Here is a 24611-nt window from a genome sequence, read left to right on the forward strand (position 1 = left end):
AGCCCATTTAACGAGGAAGGCAATAGGCTATATAACATCACGCTACGGTCATTATTAGCGGAGTAGCAACGAAAAATGTTACAAAAACGGGGAAATTTTTGACCCATTCTCTTAAGTGACGCAAGCGAAGTTGCGCGGGTCAGCTAGTCACCTATATCTGTCAACTTTACTATACCAATAAAGGAACGATTTCTTTCAAAATATTGGTCTCGAAATCTTTGAATAAGGAATAATATTGTTTCAAAACTTTAAATACGATTGGCCAATCTAGCGAGATCGTAAATCTAAATCAATCGAAATAAAAATGTAGGTATGTTCAATTACAAAATGTTGATTCCTTTACCTACTAGTCACGCGAGGCTAATCAATGTTATTGAGCAAAGCTTCACCTTCGGAAAATGGGTGGAGCCCAACCGACTAAGTTGACGATTTATTTGTTTATAATTAACGAATTTGACAGCTCATGAGTTATGGTCAAAATATAATATCTAGGTTATGCGATGACGTGTTACAAATTGTAGAGAATCTTTTGGCCTGACCAAAGTCCATAATATTAATATTAAAAACATTGGAGCTAGCTAAATGATTCTGACGCATTTTCAATCAAATTTTGTGTAATTAAAAGTAAAATCAGTTTGTAATCAAACGTAGAATTCAGTGAAAGGTTTTTGAAACTAAGTGAGACGTTTATAAACGAAGGAATATTTACACGTTGTTGGTGACTTTAGATTTTCTTTTAGCCATTTAAAATAGTTACTCCACGAAATACTACTTCTTCCATGAAAATATTATAACTACACAGTTATGAATGTGCAAGACGAGTTAAACGAAGTGCATTTTACCGGTAGAAAATACAATATTGGTATTACATTTTAAGCCTTTATTATTAAGAGTTATATAATGACATTATCTATTAAATATGTAATGTACAAGTGACAAGTAGATTATGTCAAAGAGATCCACTTTCGATAATAACGGGGATTCCTTTTATCAAAACTAAACTTCCTTGTTTTTCTTCTATGATATTATATTTCAATGCATCGCTAAATATCATGATAAGACTACAAAAACAGATTTTTGGTTTGTTTGATTTTTTCCGCAAAAGTTCGTCTGCAACTTTCTTGATTGTTCATACTCTTTCACTACTTGATTTCAGTTGTTCATACTCAGGGAAGTACATAAACATAAAAAAAACATGTATAATTATCAATAAATATTAAACCGGCGTAGTCTGAATGACCGAATTTTATTTTACAGTAATCCTATTACCATACTTTAGCTGTAACTGTTTATAAATCACGCCTGATGTACCGAGAGGTTTAGGCAGGGGAGTATGAAATACACCAACGTTTCATCATTAACCATGTTAGTCCCATGTAACAGAGGCGAAAAAAAATATATGTCTTAAAATATATTTTCAAAATATTTTATTTTACTTTACTTATGTCATTTTTGCACTAAAAAAGAGTAATGTGTCTAAATATGTGTTACCAACAGGTGTTATAGTGCGAAAATAAAACAAACATGTACTAATTGGTATCTGGTATGTCAGTTGCAAAACAAAATTAGCACCTTGATAAAATCTGTGTTAAAGTATGAATAATTTATATCTATTGTTTTAAGCACACTAATTCTAATCCAAGGATATCGTTGGCCATGAAAAAAGCTTGTATATTGATCATATCCTATATTTAAACCATGTGTGATAATCTGAGTTAGAAATAAAAAGGTTGTTATAAAATCAAATATTCATTGCATTTACTCATCCATTATTGTAATTCTTCCGTCCGCAGGAAATTATTTTGTCTTCTTCCGACCATTTTCTTTCTGTCTGTTTCTAGTTCCTCGATCTATTAACACCAAAAAGACGAACGCCGTCAATTTGCCGGCACGGCTATTTCATTCTTAAGTATTTATTTGAAAAGTAAAAATTTCAAAATAGCGAAAATATTTTGACGATAGTTCAAGAAAAGTCAAAAAAAATATCTGAAGTCGTCAAAAGATTATCTTTTCTGTCGTTAAACTAAATAGCTTCCAAGTAAACTGCAAGTAAGTGAAAAATACGTGAATATGAAATATTCATGCGTCGGCTCGAGACAAACGGTAAACGAACGATTACATCGCATACAAGACTTTATTGATTGTAATTTTACATACATACATGATATCGCGCCTGTTGTTCCCGAAGATGTAGCCAGCGGAGTATGAAACACACCCGCGTTTTGCCATTAACAATGTTAGTCCTATGTAATAGGGGGTCAGCCTATTGCTCTAAACAGGTTACTGAATTGCGCACTTCTGTTGAGAATAATATGATATAAATAAAAAAAAACACCAATATTACTTAGGCTGACTTGGGATTCGAACCCGGGTCCTCGTCGTTCGCAGTTAGATTCACTACCGATCACGCCAGCAAGCCAGTATACTCGTAATTTTATAACAACATAATAGTGTAATACTGATCTCATACATATTTGATTGATCTGAACATACGCTATTGTATTTTGAAGTACATTAGGAGAAATGTAACTATTAGAAGTTTGATGGTCTTATATTAATAGTGATAGTGAAATGAAGCGAAAGTGTACAAGGAAGAAGAAATCGCACGGAGAAAGTACCTGTGGGAATAAGGATTAAATAAAATATAACTACTTGAAAGGAGAAACAACAAAGCCGCTTGAATAGATTCACGTTATCTTTAAAACTAGATATGAAAACGGTAACAGTCGAGTTATTGTAGCCGAACCTGAGGCAACACAACAACGGCTTCTCGATGATAAGTGTGTATTGTCACTTATTTTAATGCCTAAAAGTTCTTTGTCACATTTCTTGATAGTATGAAAAATCCCTAACTCGCACTTGGCCGACATGGTGGTCTCAAACGATGCACAGCAGTGGACAGTCATGGGTTAAAAATTAACTTCAAAATTAATAAATTGTTAGGTTATTCATCATCTCAATCACGGCAAGAGTAGATCAACGGTCAAAAAGTAGAACAAGTGTTAATGAAAAGTGCAATAATCTGCAAAAATTGCTTTGCACAGTTTTGCACTCGTAAAACGTATTTACGATGTTTAATTATTTGAGATTCAAATCATTTTTCCGGTAGCGACACGATAGATGACTTGCGAGTATCGAGAGTTCATTTTGCGTCGTCATTATTGTAGACTGACTCCCCTGTGCCGCATTCGTTAGTATATCCGACTGCTGGTCTGAGGTCTCAGGTTGAATTCCCAGGTCAGGCAGTGTCATGTGTAATTTACATAAGAGTATTTCCGAATTGTAGATCAGAGTTTGGTAACGTGCCCTGTTAATGGCAATAAGCTCGCTCCTATAACATGGGACTAAAATTGTTAATGGCGAAATGTGCATTTATTTCATACACTTTTGGGTATAACAAGCGCGATAATGTATGTATTATAGTATAGCTATAAGGTACATATATAATGCATTGTATCTGTTGTTTATTTAGCGATCATATTGGGAGGTTCCTGTTATGTCTACGATGCGCTACTCTTCCCAGAGTCAACCGACTGCCGCGTAATTTGAGATGATAAGGAGACGCCTCGCTTTACTTTGTCTCCAAGTGGTTTGTCTTTATTAATGTGAAGATTTTTTACTGAATGAATTACTTTTGAAGAATTTATTCTAAACGTAAGGAGATAAATTCCATATAATTTTACCCGGGGATTAATACTACAACACAAGCTAGCTTGATTTTGCTTGACATTTTGGCAGAGGTTAAGTGCAAGGCCAGTGTGTTGTGATCACAATACACCGAAAAAGTTATTACATTTTAATTTATAAACTACTATATGTTTTACTCGTTTATCTCATTAATACTGAATATCAGTGGTTGAATCGCCAGTTGCGAAGGCAATAGAATAATCCTAAGAAGAATATAAAGTGTACCTTAACATAAGTCCGCTGCGTCATAGTGACATACTATGATGTTTTAAGGTTTTATCCTGTTACAAACAAAACTTTGTTTTGTTAATTCTTAGAACTAGTAATTCATAATATACATACATCCGTATTTTAACCTTTGTTCACATAATGAGAAAACTAACAGTGGCTGTGTGCACTTTAATTAGCCGGTAATCATGTGCTCACGCCTCAACAACGTTCAGAAACATGAGTTTCTATAGCCAAATAAACAAGAAAAGGATGTAAAACTAGAAAAGCAAAACAATTCTCATATACTTTCAAAAATTCTTAACTTTATTTAAACGTCTTATAAAATAAATAATCTTAAACCGAAAAATCGTATGACAGCTGTATCTGCATTCCTCAAAATCTTGAGTCTTACCTGTGTCCCTTCAAAGCAAAAGTCGGTAATTAGTAATAAGTAAACGGTCAAATTACTTAATCATCAATAAAATTGAAAGATAAAACAGAAATAGAGTGATGTATATCATGGGTATTTACTCCAAATAATTATGAATGAAATCATGCTGACAAAGCAATTTATTTTCTACTATACAACAACAATCTAATTAAGTGACTTAGATAACAATGATTAGAATATATGAAAGAAATTTCCTCAAACATTTTATGTTTAATAGTTTAACCTGATCAATATCAAATCAAGACTGGAAGCTTGTGGTTACGGAAATCGCACAGAAATGCGATATGATCTCGCTACTGGCAATATCAATGACATTAAAATATTAAACATTATGAGTTCCTTTTAGTCACGTTTGAAACCTATCATTTAGTGCACACTAGAGTGATTTATGAGTTTCCATTAGGTAATATGTGCAATTTTTTTCCCCAAATCGAGAAAGTATACAATTATATTATAGTCCTACTCTACTCATATCTCTTAACTTCACTAAACTTTTTTACGCTACACTGTCAGTTATTTCTTCTGCCTGTCTTATTGACCGTCAACTCTTCTGTTTACATTTATCATGTTCTATTTTTTTCTTTCATTAACCAATTTAATGCTTACGTTACCTAATACCGTCTTGAATCCAGATTTCCATCTCCCAGCTACTCTTAAAGATAATGTCATAAATTAAAAAAGCCCGATCGCCTGTCAAAACTAACGCATCAGGCAAGAAAACAAGTTTGATAACATGATTTAAACGCTTGTGATTCAATATCAAGATAAGATCTCTCGATAGTATTCGCCTTAAGAATTCGAACAATAAATTATTTTTAAATAATGTCCGTTAAATATGCTCATTACATGACGGAACGCCTACCAAAACTGTCGGTGCATATTTTAGTAGCGCGTTTTAAGTACAGTTACCTACAAAGATTAAGATATAACGCAGAACGTTCTTTGAAAAACCTGCGTATTTTTATTACTTAAATATTACTTTTACCCATGACTGTCCCACTGCTAGGCAAGGGTCTCTTCACGAAAGAGAAGGGTTAAGGCATTGAGTAAATACGAAATAATATTGTTGTAAAGTTGTAGGTTCAATATTTTACTTGTTCCTCATTATCTACATTATCAACCCAAATGTATTTTTGTTACCTCAGATTTTCATTATTTATGCTATCAAAAACCAATAATCATTTGGGATTATCACCTTATAACTACATTTACGATTTCATTAATACGATAAAACAGTTTTTGGCAAACTAAAACAGGGCTTATGATACTTAGTAAAATTGTTTATCTCCTATAATATATTTTCTAAAAATATATTTTTTGGCATGCAACAAGATAGTACGAATATTAATTTTTATTTATTTTAATCCATATCGATGATGTTTTATTGAATAAAGATAAACTGATAGAAATAAAAAGTAACTGGACTAAAAGCCTTATCTTCAAAATCCCAATAAGTTAGGTTTATTATCATTTTCATCTACAAAGTAGCCTCGTTGACTACAAATGAGGTAACCGTTTAAAAACTTGTTTGATATGGAACGTCTAATTTTTCTCTTTGGACTTTATCTATGCTAATAACGATTGTGCATGTACGTGCAAGAATATTCAGTAAAAAATCGTATCTTACATCCATTAGCGCCTCATATCGTATGCAAATTGCTGACACCACGGGCCCACAATTACTCCGTACGACGGTCGATTTCTCTTAATTTTTTCGTTTCTCATTTCCCTTAATTTCCTTACTTATCTTCTTGGTTTACGATCACATAATAATGTACATAGTAGAGGTGATGATTTTGGGTGGTCTCAGTTAAAGTAATGATGTTATTATTTATACGGGATTATTAATGGATCGACTGCGGCTCAACTGTCTCATCAAGATAAGTTTGTTTTCAACGAGTACTCATTACTATGTTATCGGATCAATGATTGACTTCCAAACGTTTATCCGTGTTTGGAGATTTTCATTTGATTGTTTTCGAATGTCGGGTTAATGTTTGTGGTTTTGCTCCTTGCTCGCTACTGTTTTTGGTTACACTTTTATTTTGTACCCGCTATGTTTTTCAAGTCCTATTTCTTTTAATTTCCGGTAGCATGAATAATAGGTAAGAAACTGAAAAGTGAAGTAGACTTGTACGAGATTGTATTACTTATAGAAACATTGAAAAAATACGTAAAATATTATGACAGAATCGAATGGCAGATGGAACTCTATCCAGGATTGAAAAAAATGCTTATCGTGTCATAAGAATTCAGAAGACAAACACGATCAATGTTTAACTTGTAGACCAGACGATCTCGATACAATCCAATACAAAGTTCGCGGTGGCGCTACACTTTTATCGTGCATTTATTTCATAAATCTTGTTATTGATATTGATTGGGAAAACCCAGATCAATACACATCGATTGGTTAGATATATTTGGCTACTGTTACGTCGAAAGATAAATCGATTCTCGGTAATAAAATCATAAGACAAAAATATATGTTTATCACAACAAACGTGAATGACGTGACAGATAATAATTAGCAATATTGATTAGTATCAATCAGAAATTCGACCTGTTTTTTGATCAAAGGCGGTTTTAATCAGATGCAAGTACACGATGTAGAATCTAATCATGATTACGATCATAGTTACTGCTTATGAGCTAATTATAACACGTTATATCAATGGTGTTGAAGTGTCTGATAAAAGATTGTCCGCGACGCATTGACGTGTTGCCTCTTACAGCTGCGACGAAGATACGCTTGAGGTATTCTTTAAGGAAAATGATAAGGAAACTGGCAACGGATGTAGGAATTAGAATTAAGCTGTACATGACAATTGTCTGTATAGCGAACTGCTACTGAAAGTATCTTGACGGTTGAAAGAAGACAGATCAATCATTCGAAATGGATTTTGAGAATACCAAAGACCTCTAAAGACAAGAATATTACCTTCAGTCATACTTAATTTTGATCCTTTACAGTAAATGCCTACGTTGAAACGTTGATGAATCGTTGATTTTACACAATGATAATATTAAGTACCTAAGTATAACTAACCCTCTTATTCATAAACACACTATAAACCTATTTTAGTTAAAAAACTACTAAAATATGTTGTCCCTTTTTCATTTCGCTAAGTAGTGAAAAAAAAACAAAACTTTTTATAAGCCTTTCCTAACTTCATATATTTTTATGAATAAGAGGGTTACAATTTGAGTGTCTTATTCCTTCGTACCTTCCAAAAGCGCGTCATTACTTTGATAAATACAACTCAGAACTCTTGTTTCCCGTTATCATAATTTTATTGAACTATTTCGGTTATCAGGGTTACATGGGTCAAAGAAACTGGTTGTCCAAGTCGTGGGAACCCCGTCTGTTTGCCCGGACCATTTGTTGGTCTCTCGAAGACTCCAAACACTCATCGCCTTTTGTCCAAAAACGTAATGGGGATAGACAAATAAAAATAAGAGGACACTTCAATGGGGTATGGCGCTAGTATTTTGGGAACAAGAGAATGCGCTTGTCCGGTTTTTTTGGGAGATTGATGACCAACATACCTATTGCCTTAGGAAACTTACAGTGCTCGTTTCTATGCCTTACAATTTAGAAGCATTCTAGCTAAGCAGATAAGTTAGACCTTCAATAAAATTGCGCTGAACCGTCGAAAATGTTGCATAACCCTACACGGTCAAATCATATTGTGCAATAATGTTTTGTTATTTTGGAATAATAAGTAATAATATTATAAATCGTCTAGGACAGTCTTAAAGTAAATAAACAATGACATAGTAATGTTGCCAGGCGCCATCTAGCAAATAAAATCGTATTTGACAATATCGATAATAGTAAATGATCGCATCAATTACTACCGTTTAGTAGTAGTCTACTAAAATTCTAAAATTTCTATATTTTATATCCGTTTGAACTCGCTAAATGTGCGGTTAATTAGAATACGTCCGTTAATATCATAAACAAATTCAATTTGTGTTATCAAATAAATGTTTTTGATGTTGCTCGTTTTGATAGACTGAAGTAGCTTTTATAGCACACCAACATTACCTTATACTTGCTGCTTTGCCCGCGAAATTTTATTTGGTTCGAAAAAAGTCCTTGTCGTTTTCCAGGATACATTCCTTTACACCGTCAAATTTTATCAAAAAGACGTTAGCCCTTTCGAAGCAAAAGACCGCCTAAAACACACTTTCAGTTTTATAACCTTAGTTTATTACATAATTACGAAAGAGTGCGTATTCTCTGGCGCTCAAAATTAACTTACAAAAAGAAATAATATTTTAAATAATACCTACATTGTCTGGTGTCCTCTAGGCTGCTTCAATATATCCGCGAGGAACCTAATGGACTTGTAATACCCGTCGACTTCAAACAAACAAGTGGCGTTAAAAGGACAAAGGGCCAACACAATACGTAGATGTGTCTGCCTTAATTTATAGGCGATGACACTGTTATAAGGATCAAGCAGCAAGGATATGTATTACGAAATTCTATATCGGTTTGCATACATGCAATCTTTTCAAATTTTACCGTAAATACCTATTTAAGTAGCATGTAGCCAGTGGCTAAGGCAACAAGTTCGTGACCCAGAAGTCACGGGTTTAAATCCTGTTTCTTTCACTAGCAACGTAAGTCCACTCGTAAGACATATTTTATAAAAAAATAAGCTTATCTAGAATTTTTTGAGAGATCATCATAATGGTTTGGTATAGGTACAACTGATCTTTAAAAAGAAAGAGAAATATCAAATAAACAACGAAAGAAATGCTTACAGCGTGCTTCCAAAAACATGGCCTCTAGAATAAATCGCTTCAGCTTACATTTTACACCAAACTATTAGACTCTGTATGTCCAATATTGACTAAGTGGAGTATTTTTTGTCAAGCTCCGATGGAAGGGTTGAATGGCTGAGGGTGTTTGAAGACCGTCAGCCTTCCAAGGAATATTGTAAATTGACGATAATAATAGCAGTTCATTGTAGTGATATGGACTGTGCAGTTTGTTTTGATACAGTATATTTTGGTTAGTTATATCAAATGACGCAACTACTTTTTATTACATTTTTGTTTGGTATTTTCCTTATAAGTGTTTGTTACAAATACCAAACGATTCTATCGAGTGTAAGTTTTACGTTTCAGTGTTGAGTTAATTTTTCAATATCCGTCATCTTTCAGGACATTTTAAATAAACTTGCTCTTGTACTAATTTGTAATTGAATTGGGGTGCTTGTTTTTCAGTTAAAATGTAAAAAATCTTGATAAATACATATGTATGTAAAACTTCATTTGCAATAAATGCTGAAGTTTCCGATGTTAATAATAATCAAAGCTGTTATGTTATAAAATGGCACATTTAATAATAATTACTAATATCAATGTATTTCTATAAAAAAAATTATTAACATTTACAATCTGCGGTATTATTTGTAAATCAGTCCGCAAATTCCAGAATCACCCCATTTTCCCATAACGAGTAGGTACTCAGTACTCAGTAGTAACAACTGTTTGCACACCTCTTCGATTTGCCTGTAAAAGGAAGTTATTAAACGTTTGGACGGCAAATAAATAAAGCTTATTTAGCTTCCCCTACGTACTGTACAGAAAACATTATTTACATCTGCAAAGAAAAATAGCTCAAAAGTATCTCTGAACTTATAAATCAACAGTCTCAAAAAGATGACACGAATTAAACCGACAAACCCATTGATAAAGATAACCTTCAAGTTTCAACAAAAGAGAATCAACCATTGATGGTCATAACATTTGAAAAAGCTACACCATTCAGAAACTCCGAAGGGATATTCGTTACAAATTGTATATTCAAGGAAAAACACGTGCGTTTTAAATGCGGTCAGACTGGTCTCTAAAGAACCCATTTACGAAAATGCTTGTACTAATCCCTACTAATATTATTAATGCGAAAGTTACCATGTTTGTCTGTCAGTCCCTACTTCGTACCTCTAATCTATTTGGATAAAATTTCGTACAAAGATAGTTTGAACCCCGAGAAAGGACATAAGATAATTTTAATTCTGGCCTTGTTATGGGGACAGGACCTATGCACGGGTAATCACTGCATAGTATAGAACAAAGTAACTTTTACTTCATAACTACTTTGTATGCTTAGAGCTTTAAAATTATACATTGGATTTTAATGTGGTTATTTTTAATAGATAGTATTAGATAGAGTGATTTTGTATCGATCTGTCTATTAAAAATAAGAAAGGCTTACGTGTAAAAATTGTAAAGGCCCTTTGTAAAATAACTTTTGAAAAATCGGGCTAAGCTAAATCCACGCAGGCAGAGTCGCGGGCAACAGCTAGTAAGGAATAAAAAATGTTTTATTTTTCGGTTCATAGCTCTTTACCGGTAGATACTGGTTAGTGCCAGCTGAATGTTTGAGCAACATGTTAGCGACGTCCCTTAGCTATACGTTACCCAGTTGGACCTTGAAGAGATTAACGATTCGTTTTTGAAAATGTTTTTTGCTTCCTAACCCATTCATTTTCTGAATGTGGGGAATTTTTGACAGTTGTTATTTTCTGCTTCTTTTCTTTCCGCAAATTAACTACTTCGTACATAATATCACTGTTATACTTGAAGATGTCGACGAGGTGTATAAAATATAACCACTACTGAGAAATAATTTAACAAAAATCAGAAAAGACTAATATTACTTTGCCTGACCGGGGCATCCAAACCTAGACCTCATGATCAGCAGTCGGATCCACCATCAACCGCGCCAAAAAGGTTGTCCTAGCTTGCTATGTCTTACTTTGCTATTATTTCGTGAAACTCAAAGTTGGGCTTATCATTTTCAATAAAATACATTTAGTACTTTAGAAAGCTTTAAGTGAAGAATATTTGCTCTTTTCAGAAATCTACGATCTTAGTAGAATTCATTGAATTATTTTTCAGTGCCGTTTGTAAATTCAAATATGCAGAACATTATGTGATAGAGACAAAACAACTAGTTATCTAACAGTACCTTAATTATAACGTACAATTCATATTTAACGTGCTTTTAGCGTACATAAATACGTATTAAAATTAAGTTGCATCATATTTAAAGCATCAAACGTTGTTGTATAAGCCGCGGTATGCACTGGCACGTACTATAGGCTAGTTAGCACTTGCATCAGCACATAATGTTAGTGTCTACAAACATATTAATCGACTACGTATGCGCCAGTGTGTGCTCGCCCGAACTTGATTCTTTCACGGTTTGTACAGAGAAGGGTGAGATACAGAGACTTGGTTTTGGATGACGGCGACCTAGGCAATATCCTTCCAAAGGTAATATTTAATGAGAAAAAAAAATTGTAAAACTTAAAATATTATTTATTCAAATTAAGAAGTTGAATGAGTTTTCATCTAGTTTGATAATTTTAAAGTTGTGTGAATATAGTCATAATAGTTACTTACATTTTTTAATAAAAGCCCATGAACCTATTTTGTCTGCTATCGACGTGTTACGTAAAAAATATTATCCATTATTTTAATAGTATTTCATTTAGTGCGTATTTTCCGGCTTGCATGACTAATTTATTTGTATGTTTTATCTAACTAATGATTATGAATGACAAAATTAATGTGCGCTTATATTACAGCGATGAATGGAAAACACAAAATTTTGCGTGACTGTGTACAGTGTTATATTACAAATAACAGATGACGCACACAAGCCCCGATTTTTGAATTATTTTTGGTTAGAAATTATGCAACATTTTATTTAATGGCAACTAGAATAAAACTGTAGCGCAGTCCACTAGAGTCGGTATTGCCGAGAATCGAGTTTGACATTTTTAGTGTACATCCAAAATTGTTCCTACGAAGTCCGCTAGAGGCGCTGATCAGATTTTCATGCAAAATGTTTCGATTGCTAGGCAGCTACTGGACAATTCGTATAATAATATATTATGAAGATCATCGAAATGGCACTTCAGAATACAAATCCATAATCCAAAAACTGACACAGACTATAATTTGACTGTTTGACAGTGCATGTCAAACAGTCAAATTATAGTCTGTTTTGTTCAAAAATACAAAATTTCACTAAATTAACACTGCTTATGCCCACTAACATTTAAACTTGAAAATATTCTTCTTTTCTACAGTATCAAGGATGAATTTTGATTGCTGACATACAACATTCGGCTTATATCTGACACAAAAATCTGTGACGCAAATTCATCAAATGACGGAGGTATCATAATGTTATTCAATAAAGATAAAGGTGTGTAGAATCACGAGTTGACGAGTAAAACCTTCAAATATTCGGTGACAGCTGAGTGCGTAATAAGAGATAATAAAATAGTTTAAACGTGAAATGGGTATAGATATTTTTAATGTTAATTTTTTCTTCATGAAAGGAGTAAGGGCACTGATGTGTGGAGTTTTGTATCACAACTTTTTTCTATTGTTCGGTTATAAAACTTGCCTCATTTGTAGGCCTAAAAATGTTTATTGTATAAAAAAATATATATGTCTCTAATTCGCCATATTTCTAATAAAAGGCTAGGTAGGTTTTTTTTAAACTTACGAGTTGCCATTGCCTGTTTACCGCAAATATTTTACATAACAAATACGAAATTAAATAAAAAATATAAAAAGCCTTAACAAAAATAACAAACCCCAATGCCAAACTAAAAGTGAAAATCGAATTCCAAAGTTCATCGAGCTCGTATTTAAACATATGATTAAAATAATATTTTCCTTACCTTATATTATTTGTAATCCTCTCGACGATATTGACCAAACACAATTGTACCAAATTCCGTCATGAACCTACCACTTGATTCAGTGTACAATGCTAACATATCATCACACAGTGGTTACACACCTCGATTGGCAAGTACTTGGTTTTATCCACAAACATTAAAAAATAAACACATTCGAATTGCATTAGGATGTAGGTAAGTCAATATACTTCAATAAGAATAGAAATAAATCGTAAGTAACGTTAAGTGTGGGCGCAAAAATCTATATCCTGCTGAAGAGGCAAAAATCTCTATATTATCTGTGTTTTCTTACTTCCGGCTAGAAATTTACAGCTAACGCTTGTATTTAACTTCAAAATGAGTTATATCAGAGAATTTTAAAGTAATTTGTAAGTACCTACATATTTTGTTACCTCAACTAGCGTGAGTCTTGACTATGAGTTGTAATAGTCAGAAGCAAAAAGTAATTTGTCAGTACTATTACATTTCTTAAACTACGTGAGTAACAATCATTTCACATATCTATATAACATCTGTAGTAGCATAATATTTACAAACACTTTTCCTTCAAGTATGTGTGTTATCTGTACGTTATCTTGCTCTGTGGTTGACGTAGCTAGGTGCTAATCGGAGTGCGCACACGCAGCCCGGCATCACGTCCAGTTAGCCCCACTTTACCCTGTTTGTTTTTAATGTTACATTTCACCCGCAAACACCCTCTTCCGGCCAGATTATTGGAAATATCGCCTTTTTGTGGCCGCACCCGGCAACCCGCTACTTTTGAGTAAATAATCCTTTAGATAGTTTTCCTTAAACGTTCTATTTTAAATAACTGAGAATTTTGTTTCTTGTAGATTTCCAAATAGACTTTCATTCCCTTAGGACAATATTATGATCTTATTTAATCCATTTAATTGTTGTAATACAATAAAATACTTTGTTGTTGGTCATTTGTAATTCAACATGTTATAGTGTCATTAGTTCTGGTTGCAGCTCGTCTCTACTAAATTAATTGCTACTATTCTCTATACATTACTTAAAGAAAAGAAGCTGAGTGTTTGGGATTAACGACCTGCAATACATTTATTTTTGGAATAAACAAATAATACACAACGAATGCGAGTTAAATATGATTTAATTTCGTAATTTTTCTTAGCAATTATATTTCGTTTTCAGCATCTGAATACTTATAATTAGACACAGTAATACAATACATGGTGTCACGTTATTTTAACAATTTATTATGTATTTAAGCGCATATTTTGTAAACTATTATACATTGTTTGGAATGTTTCAATGTCTTTTACAGTTTGTCTTCTATTCTATGGAATAATGTAGGAATGTAAAGCAACAACAGATATTCACATCGACTGAACGGTGACAATATTCGCAATATTATTGTATAATGTCGAACATTATAATGAGAACTACTTTGTATGGTTTCTGTTATGTAGTTAGTAAATGTAAGAGGTGAATAGACTCTTTAAGCGTTTGTTCTAGATTTTCGAGAATAATTAAAAAAAATTTGCAGTTTTGTTTAGTTGTCTGTTTCTGAAAAGTGCTTTAACTATTCATAGACGCATTTGCAGTCAAAACATTGGCTCAACTGTATGTTACTGTAAATATGGAACTGCTGAAGAAAATTCTAGAACCAAAGAGTGACTGTACCAAAATAACTATTTGTATTTTAAAAGTGGATTTTCCTCGAGTCATTCACACTCTTTCGTTATACAGAGTTAAAACGTGTAGAGTCTCCATGTTTTACTTAATTTTTCTGCTTAAAAAGTTTTAGTTTATATGTATAGAATTACAATATTCGACATTAATCAACAATGTTTACTTATAATTTGAATATACACTGGGTATAGGATACAAATATTATTTTTACTAGAGGTTTTTGGCGATCTTTGCAATCATTTTATTCTAGAATACACAATTGTACGCATTTTTTCTAGGGTGGGTGTGTAAAGGTAGTTTGGTACAAATTTTCATTTCACTAAAATTACATTAAATACTGCTTAAAAAGAAAATTACGTCATACTTTGTGTCCTCGGATGAAAATGATTGCAAAGTTTGAATAAATTCTGTAATATTTTCTTAAGTTAAATATTTTTATCTACTCCAAGTTTACAGACGAAATTAATACACTAGTTATAATGCGAACACATAGTCATACACTGCCACCACTCTATGGCACAGATCTTTTAACATATTAAGATTATAAATGACCATTATTATGTATGTACGGATAGTACGGATTGTACGGTGACGAACATATTGATGACAGCAAAACACTCGATACTCTGACCCTGAATGTTTCAGTTCCAATGAATACTTAAAATGGCAATTTTATACGTGAAAATCATCATAAGCATCGCCAAAAATCGAGAAGATTTCGACAAAAGAGATTCAATTACCTATCACTCTCATACAAACTCTTAAAATAATATATACAAAACGCTCGAAATCATACAAACAAATTCACAAATCGACCGGGAAATATATTCAAATGAACATTAGTAAGGAAAAAGTTTCAGTACATGGAGTTAGTAAAGAAAACTAGGTCATAGCGACTGTGCTAATCACAAGAGAGCGGTTGGTCGGATAGATTAAATACCCATAATTAAATACAAAACATTTTTAATACAACTTTACATCTAACATCTACGTTTACAAATTTTTTGATTAACTTTTGTTTGATAAATAAGTAAACACAATTATTTTTATTATATTTACAAGCAGATAACACGATCCGTACTTAATAGTAAAGCGTTTTAAATAATAACACACTGAGAATTGACGTAAAGGCGTTTTGCTACACTTATGGCGAGCCAGCCGGAGCAATCGAGGGCTATAAGAACTCATAACGCGTTGGCAAACATGTGCTTCCCAAAGTCGCGAGTGCGACGCGGTGACGCGGTGACGCGGCGACGCGGCCGGGAGTCGACGCGGCGACGCGCGCTCCACCCGCTCCACCGCACTTCAGCGGTGGTCTGTCGGAACACTCGTGACTGGCGAGACTACTATTTGCTCTTTCCACAGAAAACCTTTTTTCCTTTTAGAGCACGAGTCCGACCGCTGGCACAAGAGCAAACGAGCGCCACAATGTTACACGACCTTAAGGAATTTCACAGCTCCGGACATCGTCCCGGCTCGGCGTTTTTTTCCCCATTCAAATGTTTGCTCTCTCGCTTCAGCTACCATTCATGCGACGTTTGAAACGCCGCGGCCACCGCGGCCGAGCTAACCTAACGCTATCCAGTCCACGTCACTGTAATAATACTGCGATAGTTGACTAATACTCTGTCCACTCACAATGTCCATCGACAGCTGGCAACGGAACGCGCGAAGCGTTGAAGCGTAAATGAGCTGCTAATGTAAGGAGGGCGCGGCGTCTACGTGCCGTCGCAGTTCCTTCGCCTCTGATGCCTGTTGTGGTGGTGGCGCACGCCGTGGCACGGCGGCTTGATGGAGTTCTGCGGCGGAGGCCGGAGCCTACGCTGCGGTCGCCACTTGGGCAACTCGCCGGCGCGCATTATGTTGTGCCTGTTTATATCGAAGTCGTGGGCCTCCTTCATGAACGAGAAGCACTTGTGCAGCCGCTCCGAGAGGCGACTCTTGCCGCGTCGCAACTGGACGCCTCGCCGGTTGAACCCTATGTAGCGGTCTTCGTTCTTCACCAGGTGGTATCTGTTGTAGCCGTCCACAAACTCCTCTTTGAACAGGCAGTTGGGTTGTCTCTCCGCTTGAAAACGTGTCTGTTGACAAGACAATACTATTATGCTACTTTTCTTGGAATTTTGTTTGAGGCATTAACTCATGGAAATTATATTCAGTCAGAGAAAGAGGGTATTTAAACTTACCAGTCGCCTGCCGACCAACCGGGACCGGTTGAAGCAGAGGTACATGTCCTGTACGGGAGAATGGATGAGCAGGTCTAGGCTGAAACCGCGCGTACTGATGGTGAGATTCGCTGTAACAAAACAAACACAATTAAAAAATCTGATGTTTTTGTTTTTCCAATGTTATTACATAAGTGAGGAATTCCTTAAATTATACCTGTGAAGCCGTTCTCTATGCTTAGTACAAAATTAATGTTGAACAACAAATACCGACCAATAAAACATAAATCAAACTTTCTTCAATTCCCGAATTAATTAACTCATAAGCGTTCAAATTAATAAATAGAAAGTAAATATTCAAGGAATTCCCGGGGTTATTGCCGCTCATGTTAATTACCACACCCCGGGTGTATATTTTCGAATTTCTATCAACGCCGCGGGCCATGGACACGTAATAAATTCAATTTATATTGTACAAGAGTCAGTCGAACAGTGTCAGGTGCAACAAACTAATCGTTAATGATATTTGAACACTAATAAAGTACAAAAATAAAATGTCGATAAATATTAATCTATTGCCGGACATTCAATACATGACGGGTGGGGAACGGCTTACATGGCGCGCAAGATTATACTAAGAACCGTATGTGAGTCAAGCTAAAACTTTAGACATCATAATGGAGAGATTTTTTGTGATTTTTGAAAAGGGTAATATGATAATATCATCGTAGCGGTTCTTGAAAACTGTGTAACTATTGCTAAATATAACTGCGGTATTTTTTCTCAGTCTAGTCGCATAATGAACACAGCAATCATTATCAAACCATTAAATTTTATGAAACGAGACGTTAGGTCACACAAAAACACAGACATTTCGTCTCACAGCTGAAGTTTTTATCTATTTACGTAATATCTAGAGGCATTATATTTTAACGATGGCTTACTTATCTCTTTTGATGAGCTGAGTGTTATTGTGAAATATTTTATTTTGACCACACACATTGTTTTAAATTGAATATTTGATAACGAAACTAATAAATCTGTAGTTTATGAGGCGGAAAGATAAATTCACGAAAATATGAATAATATTATTTTATGATCTACTAGTGACGCTGTTTAATACTTATTAATAAAAATAAACTTAAGTGTTCATTGTACATCAAGCATCAAAACAAACAATAATTTCTTTATAACGGTAAAATTGGTTAAATGTGTTCAATACATTAACTGCTCGCATGTAAACCTGTCCGAATCAATAGGTAGATAACATATAAAAGAGAAAAGTTGGGATATGGAATTCGATGACCAAACTCGATGGGTCTCGTATAAAAAGAATTAATAAAAATAAAACTATGTACCCGGACGGCCGCCTGTGACACCGACCGTGTCATTTCAATTAACATTAAAAGACATAAAAATACTTCGGTCGTGAAGAACATAAATTCGTTATAATTTCGGTGTGACTGTGAATGGATGCGCGTGATAGTGGAAACATTGAACGGTATTTAAGAAACAAATGTTTATTGTAAGTGGTTATTATAATTTGTCTATTAATATATTCTAGAGGTACTCGATTACTGTGAACATTGTAGAGGCATTGTGTTTGACAAATAATAATTGGAAATGAATAAAGATTTCTCGACGACTTTCATACCTTTTTTCATTGAGAATTTAAATAAAATATCTCTACGAAATATTTCCAAAACTTCCCAAATAGCGTAATGCGCAAAAAAGTCTTTAAACTTCATAATTCAAAGAAAACATTCAACGAGTACTACAAAAAATGTTAATCCAAGCGTATTAAGGACATAATTGCTTGCCTAAATATTTTCCTTCACTTTACGGCGCCCATAAAAACGGCAATGATAACAAGGAGCCGTGTTGTCATAGGTTTTTATTATGTAAGCCTTATTTATATTGTACCAGTCACGTGTTTCTAACGTCATTATTATTTCTTCTATTTGTTCAGATTAACTTTCGGCTAGACGGCTGATAAGTTGTTAGTATTTGTTACATTAAATCGTAAAACTAACTAACTCGTAATAGTATACGCAAAACCTTGATTTGAATAGGGTTAAGATTTTTCTATTTGAGTTTCTATATATTTTTTAATAATTGGTGTTAGATTTCCGTCATATCCAGATATGGAAACAATAGAGTCAAAGTTTTATAAATGTCAATATCAGCCTTGATTCTAAACTCATTATTAAATTATCGAATCAATATTCCAAAGATTAAAGTCATAATTTTCGCAGATGTCACTTCTGGCAGATATTAATTGCAAAATTCGTGAAACTACATTCCTCATATCGTCATTACAAATACTTAATCAAAAACCGACACACTACAAAAAGATACAAAACACTTCCGTGTTTGTATTTTACGAAATCTACAATTTTTTTCCACGATGTCATTAAAGAACGTCAAATATCAAACATTTGTTTACCTTGTTCTCAGTTTATGCGAAAACAAGATTGTATGACCATGTCTATGACCCATAGGTGCCTTTTCTATGGGCTCCATGGCCGACTTAAGGGCAGAGGTACTTTCTTTTGAACGTAACGAACCGAGTAAACATTGCCCAACCTCCGTAATAGGCTAATTTTGTAAAGACAACATAATCTCGAGTCGCTAAGGTAAACACGCTTTGAGGTGCCGACTTGCTTGTAATTTCACTTGAGCTTCTTTTAGATACATAGTAGTTTTCTTAGAGGAAATGTGTGTAGTTCAATGTTTGTTCTTTCATACAGTTTGCATATGAGAAACGGATACAGTCTGCCATGCGTAGAGATCAAATTTTGATTGTAACAAAAGTAGAAATGAATTGACAGTTTAAGAGTATCTACCTCGCTACCTACTACATAAGTACTCAAAACATTTTTAAAATATGTATAGGTAAGTATATATGTATTTTAAAAAATGCCAATTTGAATTTCATTTAATTCCCCATCTCAAATTAATAAAGCGACATAATAACGAAAGTGCTTTCTAGAAAGTAATAGTTTCTATAAATACATATTTGATACAAGGAACGGACAGATTGGGTCAACGACCGACTATCGCGGCCGATAACGTGATATCGATGTAATATCTGTACTTGTTACCTGAATTTACAGGAGCAACATCTCTTTTATCGGTGCCTACTGTTAAATGTTATAGTGCTTTTTTAATACTTGACTATAGATTAACTTAAAAAAAACTTTTTTAGTTCTCTCTTAGATCCTAGGTCGATGGCTAGAAGCAACTGAATGTGTGTCCTTAATAGTCAAAGAAGAATTAAGTTTACGGAACCAGACTTGAAAATAAAATTTATATATAGTTTATAACTCCTCTGCCAACTTCAATGAAAACCAATGACAATGGCAGTTTATAATAGTTAAGGGTTAAACATATTTCCTTTTAAATTTAAGCATTGCGTTTTTCAAACCTTCAAAATATTTGCCTACTGTTATTGTCCAATGTAAGTACATTTTTGTCTAACTTAAACATCCTTATTAAATTGCAAACTTTACTGTCATTGAATGAATGACTAACATCCATTAACAAAGAATATGTTAATTATAGCGCCAGTAAATCCCCGAAAAAGAAAGATGGAAGGAAAATATTTGTCAGCTTTTTAGGCAAATGTTTTTCTTAACTTAATAGTGTTTGGAAAATTAAGTGATTAGAAAATTTTCGAAATGTTTAAAGCCGCCATGAAACTAGTTTGTAAATGCTTAGTGCAATTTTAGTTAATAGTGGTTAAACAAAACTCTACAACAGTCAAGAACTCAATATTCAAGCCATCGACTTTTCTTAGTCGGATGTGCCTCCGAAATAACATATTTTTTTATAAGCAACGGTGAAATATGTGAATTGAATGAAATTTTCAAGTATATTAAAATCTCTGTAACTACATTTTACGCAATAAATATTTTTGTATTTGATTTAAGATTTAAATGGAGACAGAACGCACCATAAAAAATCTTAGAGACACACAGTTTAAAAAAAACGCAATAGTAAGTCCCTAATCCGCATTTGATCAGCGGTTAACAAAACGAATACAAAGGTTTAAATAAAGGTCACAATTTTTCATAAGTATGAGTATACTTGTAAATTTTAGTGTTAGAATCTAATTAAAACAATGTCAAATGCAGCCAGCATGTCTAGTAAGTAGTAACAATTCGATAGTATGCGACATTGCTTCAGCCTTGAACATTGTAATCATAGTGTAAACATTAACTTTACGTAACATACCGTATCATATCGTAAATGAGGTTTCGAATAACTTTTGACGTGATTGTGTATCGTTTGTTTATGTTTTCGAATAGGATGCTCTTTTATGTTCTATATAGATAAGGTATCATTGTTTTTATAGAAATTCATAGAATATTTCGTTTGTTAATATTATACAAGTCAACCGAAACGGTCAAGTATGTTGTTGTTTAAACACGCGCTGCTATTGATGTAAGAATGATCGTCGAAACTAATCAAAGTAAATATAAATGCGAACGTTTATTACAATTTTAAGGATAAACTGCCGAGCAGTTTTTTTTATATTCAGCATGAAGCTAGTTCTGAAGATCTGAGAAAAAAATTGCATAATTAATTTTAAAAATTCAACTTTTAATTACTTAAATGGAGGACGCTAGTCGGCACGCGGGAGTCAGTAAGAGTATATTACAAAAAATATTTAACAATACAATACTAGGCCTACAGTGTCAATTTCACATTAATCTTTATCATCTTAAGCTCTCATATCACAAGATTCCGACAATTCTTGTCAATCGCATACTACCGTTTACATTCCGCGAACCCATTTGCATGATTATCTTTATTAATTACTCTATCAGTTCGCGGAATGGCTTATAAAATGAGAAGTAGTGACACTTGAACTGTAATATCAATGACAGTATTAAACTCTCCAATACGCACTTGTTCACCGTGGAGGTGTCAAGGGCTCTCTCAGGGAGGAGAGCTGAATCCAGCAGTAGACCTGATATAGGTCAATTATTATAAGTATAAGTATTATAGTTAGCTGACATAGGCGCATATGTTAGAGATTTCGATAAAATAAAAATCGATTAAACTAAGAAAAACACCTTTCGTTTGACTTTGAATTTTTAACAGTTTTTAGGCTATATTTTTTTGAAAATGAGGAAGCTATCCATGATCCCGTAATGAGACTTTCCGATTTTAGCAATTATAGTATAACCTTCTATAATAAAACTGTAAACGTCACTCAAATTTTAATTAACAAGCCGCTGCCACATACTAATTACAGTTGTTGATAAAGCGAAATCCTAGTTAACATAGTTGTTTGATGACAAACAGGTATAAACGTATGTAAGTCGTACTAAGAGAGGGATAACGCGTGTAATCTGACCAAATCCGACAGGATACGCTCGCTGCGGTAGGTAAGTATTTGTCGGGAATCTTGTGTTAAATTCCTGAACGCTTCCTCGGTAGCCTGCAGTGTGTTTTCGTTGTTGTGACGGGAAATTGTTACGTGAAATACCGAGCTACGTTAAGTCATGGTACAATGGTGACCTTTAGGAAGGATGTTGAAGTGACACTGAAAGTGAGTACCTATTACAATAACAAGATTTAATTTTAATGTATTTCATTCCTATCATCAAAAATCAAAACATCGTTATAACCAGCCTCTCTTTTTTATTGTTTTAAGGAACATCGGTATAATTTTATAATGTGCGATGACTATATTGTTCCTGATAAATAGTACTATAATATTAACACTCCAACAACAACTCACTTTAAATGATGTTAGTGTACAATGCGTTTGTCGTGGCAACCGCGAGAGAGGAAACAATTTAAAGAAAACCCACGGTACAATGGAAACGCGCTAGCGCCTTCCCGGCGACAGGATGTCAGCGGCACTGTAAACAGGGATTTACCTGCAGTATTGAAATCCTTTAGTCTGCCTCTATCTTAATCTTACAACACTTCGTATTAAGATATCCCACGGCTGTGCTTTTTAATATAATAAATGTACCTAAGTACTTGGTTATTACACTTTAAAAAGCCGCATTTTTTTCTTAACGTAAATAACGTAGATTTTGAAAGTTGAGATGATTAAGTTACGCTCATATATTTACTGCTTAATATTAATTACACATTATTTAAATTGTTATCTATAACAAATGCCCTTTGCTAGCTAGTTTTCATTTCAGAATAGACTTGCAACTCTATCATAGAGCGTCGAGAACTATAAACAGTGTGAGTTTAAGAAGACATTAGCGTTGACGTTTGCTAAGAACATAACTTCTTTAATGTGTTGATATGACTGTATTGTGTCTAAAATACGTAAGTACATAAAAGTGTAGGTACCCAATAAACACTTAGTATGTAAACTTAAACAATAATACCGCAAATATGTATTAATTGCAACAAAATACATGTAGCAATAAAACGAACGGACAATAATAATAATTCACAGTAAGTCTATAAAATCATATGAATAAATAATTCTAAGCTATTCTATGCAAGTAATCGCCTATTATGTTGAAGATTCCAAGCAATAAAGCCTTCGCACATCTTTTCCTTGTCATAGTTGTCAATCTTCCTTGAGCGTACTAGTATAGTGACGTCACTAGTACCACAGTTTACCTACTTTACAAGAATCCTGACATTTTGAGGCGGTTTCACATCGACGGTTTTGTAAGTGTTTATAATTCAATGTATCTATTTGAATATATCAAACATTCAAGTCATATTGTCAAATACTTCAAATGTCATCGGCTACCAGTTTTCCGTGGTAACAAAAAATACGAATGAAAACATTTGTTTTGCTGTTATCCTTAAATTAATCTTGTACTACAATATTTTTGTCAACGCATCGACATTAAACAAATATAAAATGTTTCTTTTTAAACCATTACCACTGCAGGGCAGAGGTCTCCTTCCAAACGAGGAGGTTAGGCCCTGAGTCTACTATAAAATGTTGCTTAGTTTTAATTATTAACGGTTTATTTTAAAATAAAACGTTACGTTATAATACGGTAGTGAAAAAATCACGTGAGAGTGACTAATTTCATTATGAAATCTAAGATTAGGCACGTAATCTTTAGTAACAAATGTTGTGATTTCATAATACCGTAGGTACACGTGTACTGAAATACGTTACAACTTTCCTTATCAATTTCTCTTTACACGCTTTTTAAATGGAATTTATATTTAAATGCCGCTATTTTTACCTATTAAAGTAGTGTAATACATATTCAAATGCAAAATATTATGGACAGAATTACAGATATAGTGTTATTCTCTGATTTCTATACTGTCGTTTGGAGATAAGCACATTTATGTTTTCTTAATACAACAATTGTGCGTTTCAATATATTTAAAGTTTATACATTGGAATCTCTATTTTAATCTATCTACTTTGGAAAATAATAAAATAAGTATGTTTAAAATACCATATATTTTATTACTTACTATTAAAATAATTTCCACTCAACGCGCACAGTGAACGAAGTAGTATCTAATCGCATCCTAAGGCTACCAACACATTACATTAGCTTAGATACGAATATCAAGTTACCGTCTAGTCCGACTAGATTATGTGACCACAAACACTATGTGGCAATGACACTAATACGAGATATACCCGATACATTTACAATATTGGATGCCTACCAAGAAAGTGCGAAAGTGGAAAATTTGGTACCGTTAAGTACTAGAAATACTCAAATATTTCTT

General features: G+C 33.6%; 1 protein-coding gene across 4 annotated transcripts in view; it reads right to left on the bottom strand.

Moving 5' to 3' along the window:
• Positions 1–14195: 14195 nt before the first annotated feature.
• LOC142976081 (fibroblast growth factor 17-like) overlaps positions 14196–24611 on the bottom strand; it is a 107016-nt gene continuing 96600 nt past the window's right edge. For all 4 annotated transcript variants that reach the window (XM_076119298.1, XM_076119299.1, XM_076119297.1 and 1 more), the window contains 2 exons: positions 16935–17044; positions 14196–16829 (listed from right to left, as the gene is read on the bottom strand). In XM_076119298.1, coding sequence (XP_075975413.1) covers positions 16467–16829; positions 16935–17044 — 473 coding nt within the window. In that variant the 3' untranslated portion in view covers positions 14196–16466. The remainder of the gene's footprint in view (positions 16830–16934; positions 17045–24611) is intronic.

The sequence above is a fragment of the Anticarsia gemmatalis genome, chromosome 10 (genome assembly GCF_050436995.1).
Source record: "Anticarsia gemmatalis isolate Benzon Research Colony breed Stoneville strain chromosome 10, ilAntGemm2 primary, whole genome shotgun sequence".
Lineage (NCBI taxonomy): Eukaryota > Metazoa > Arthropoda > Insecta > Lepidoptera > Erebidae > Anticarsia > Anticarsia gemmatalis.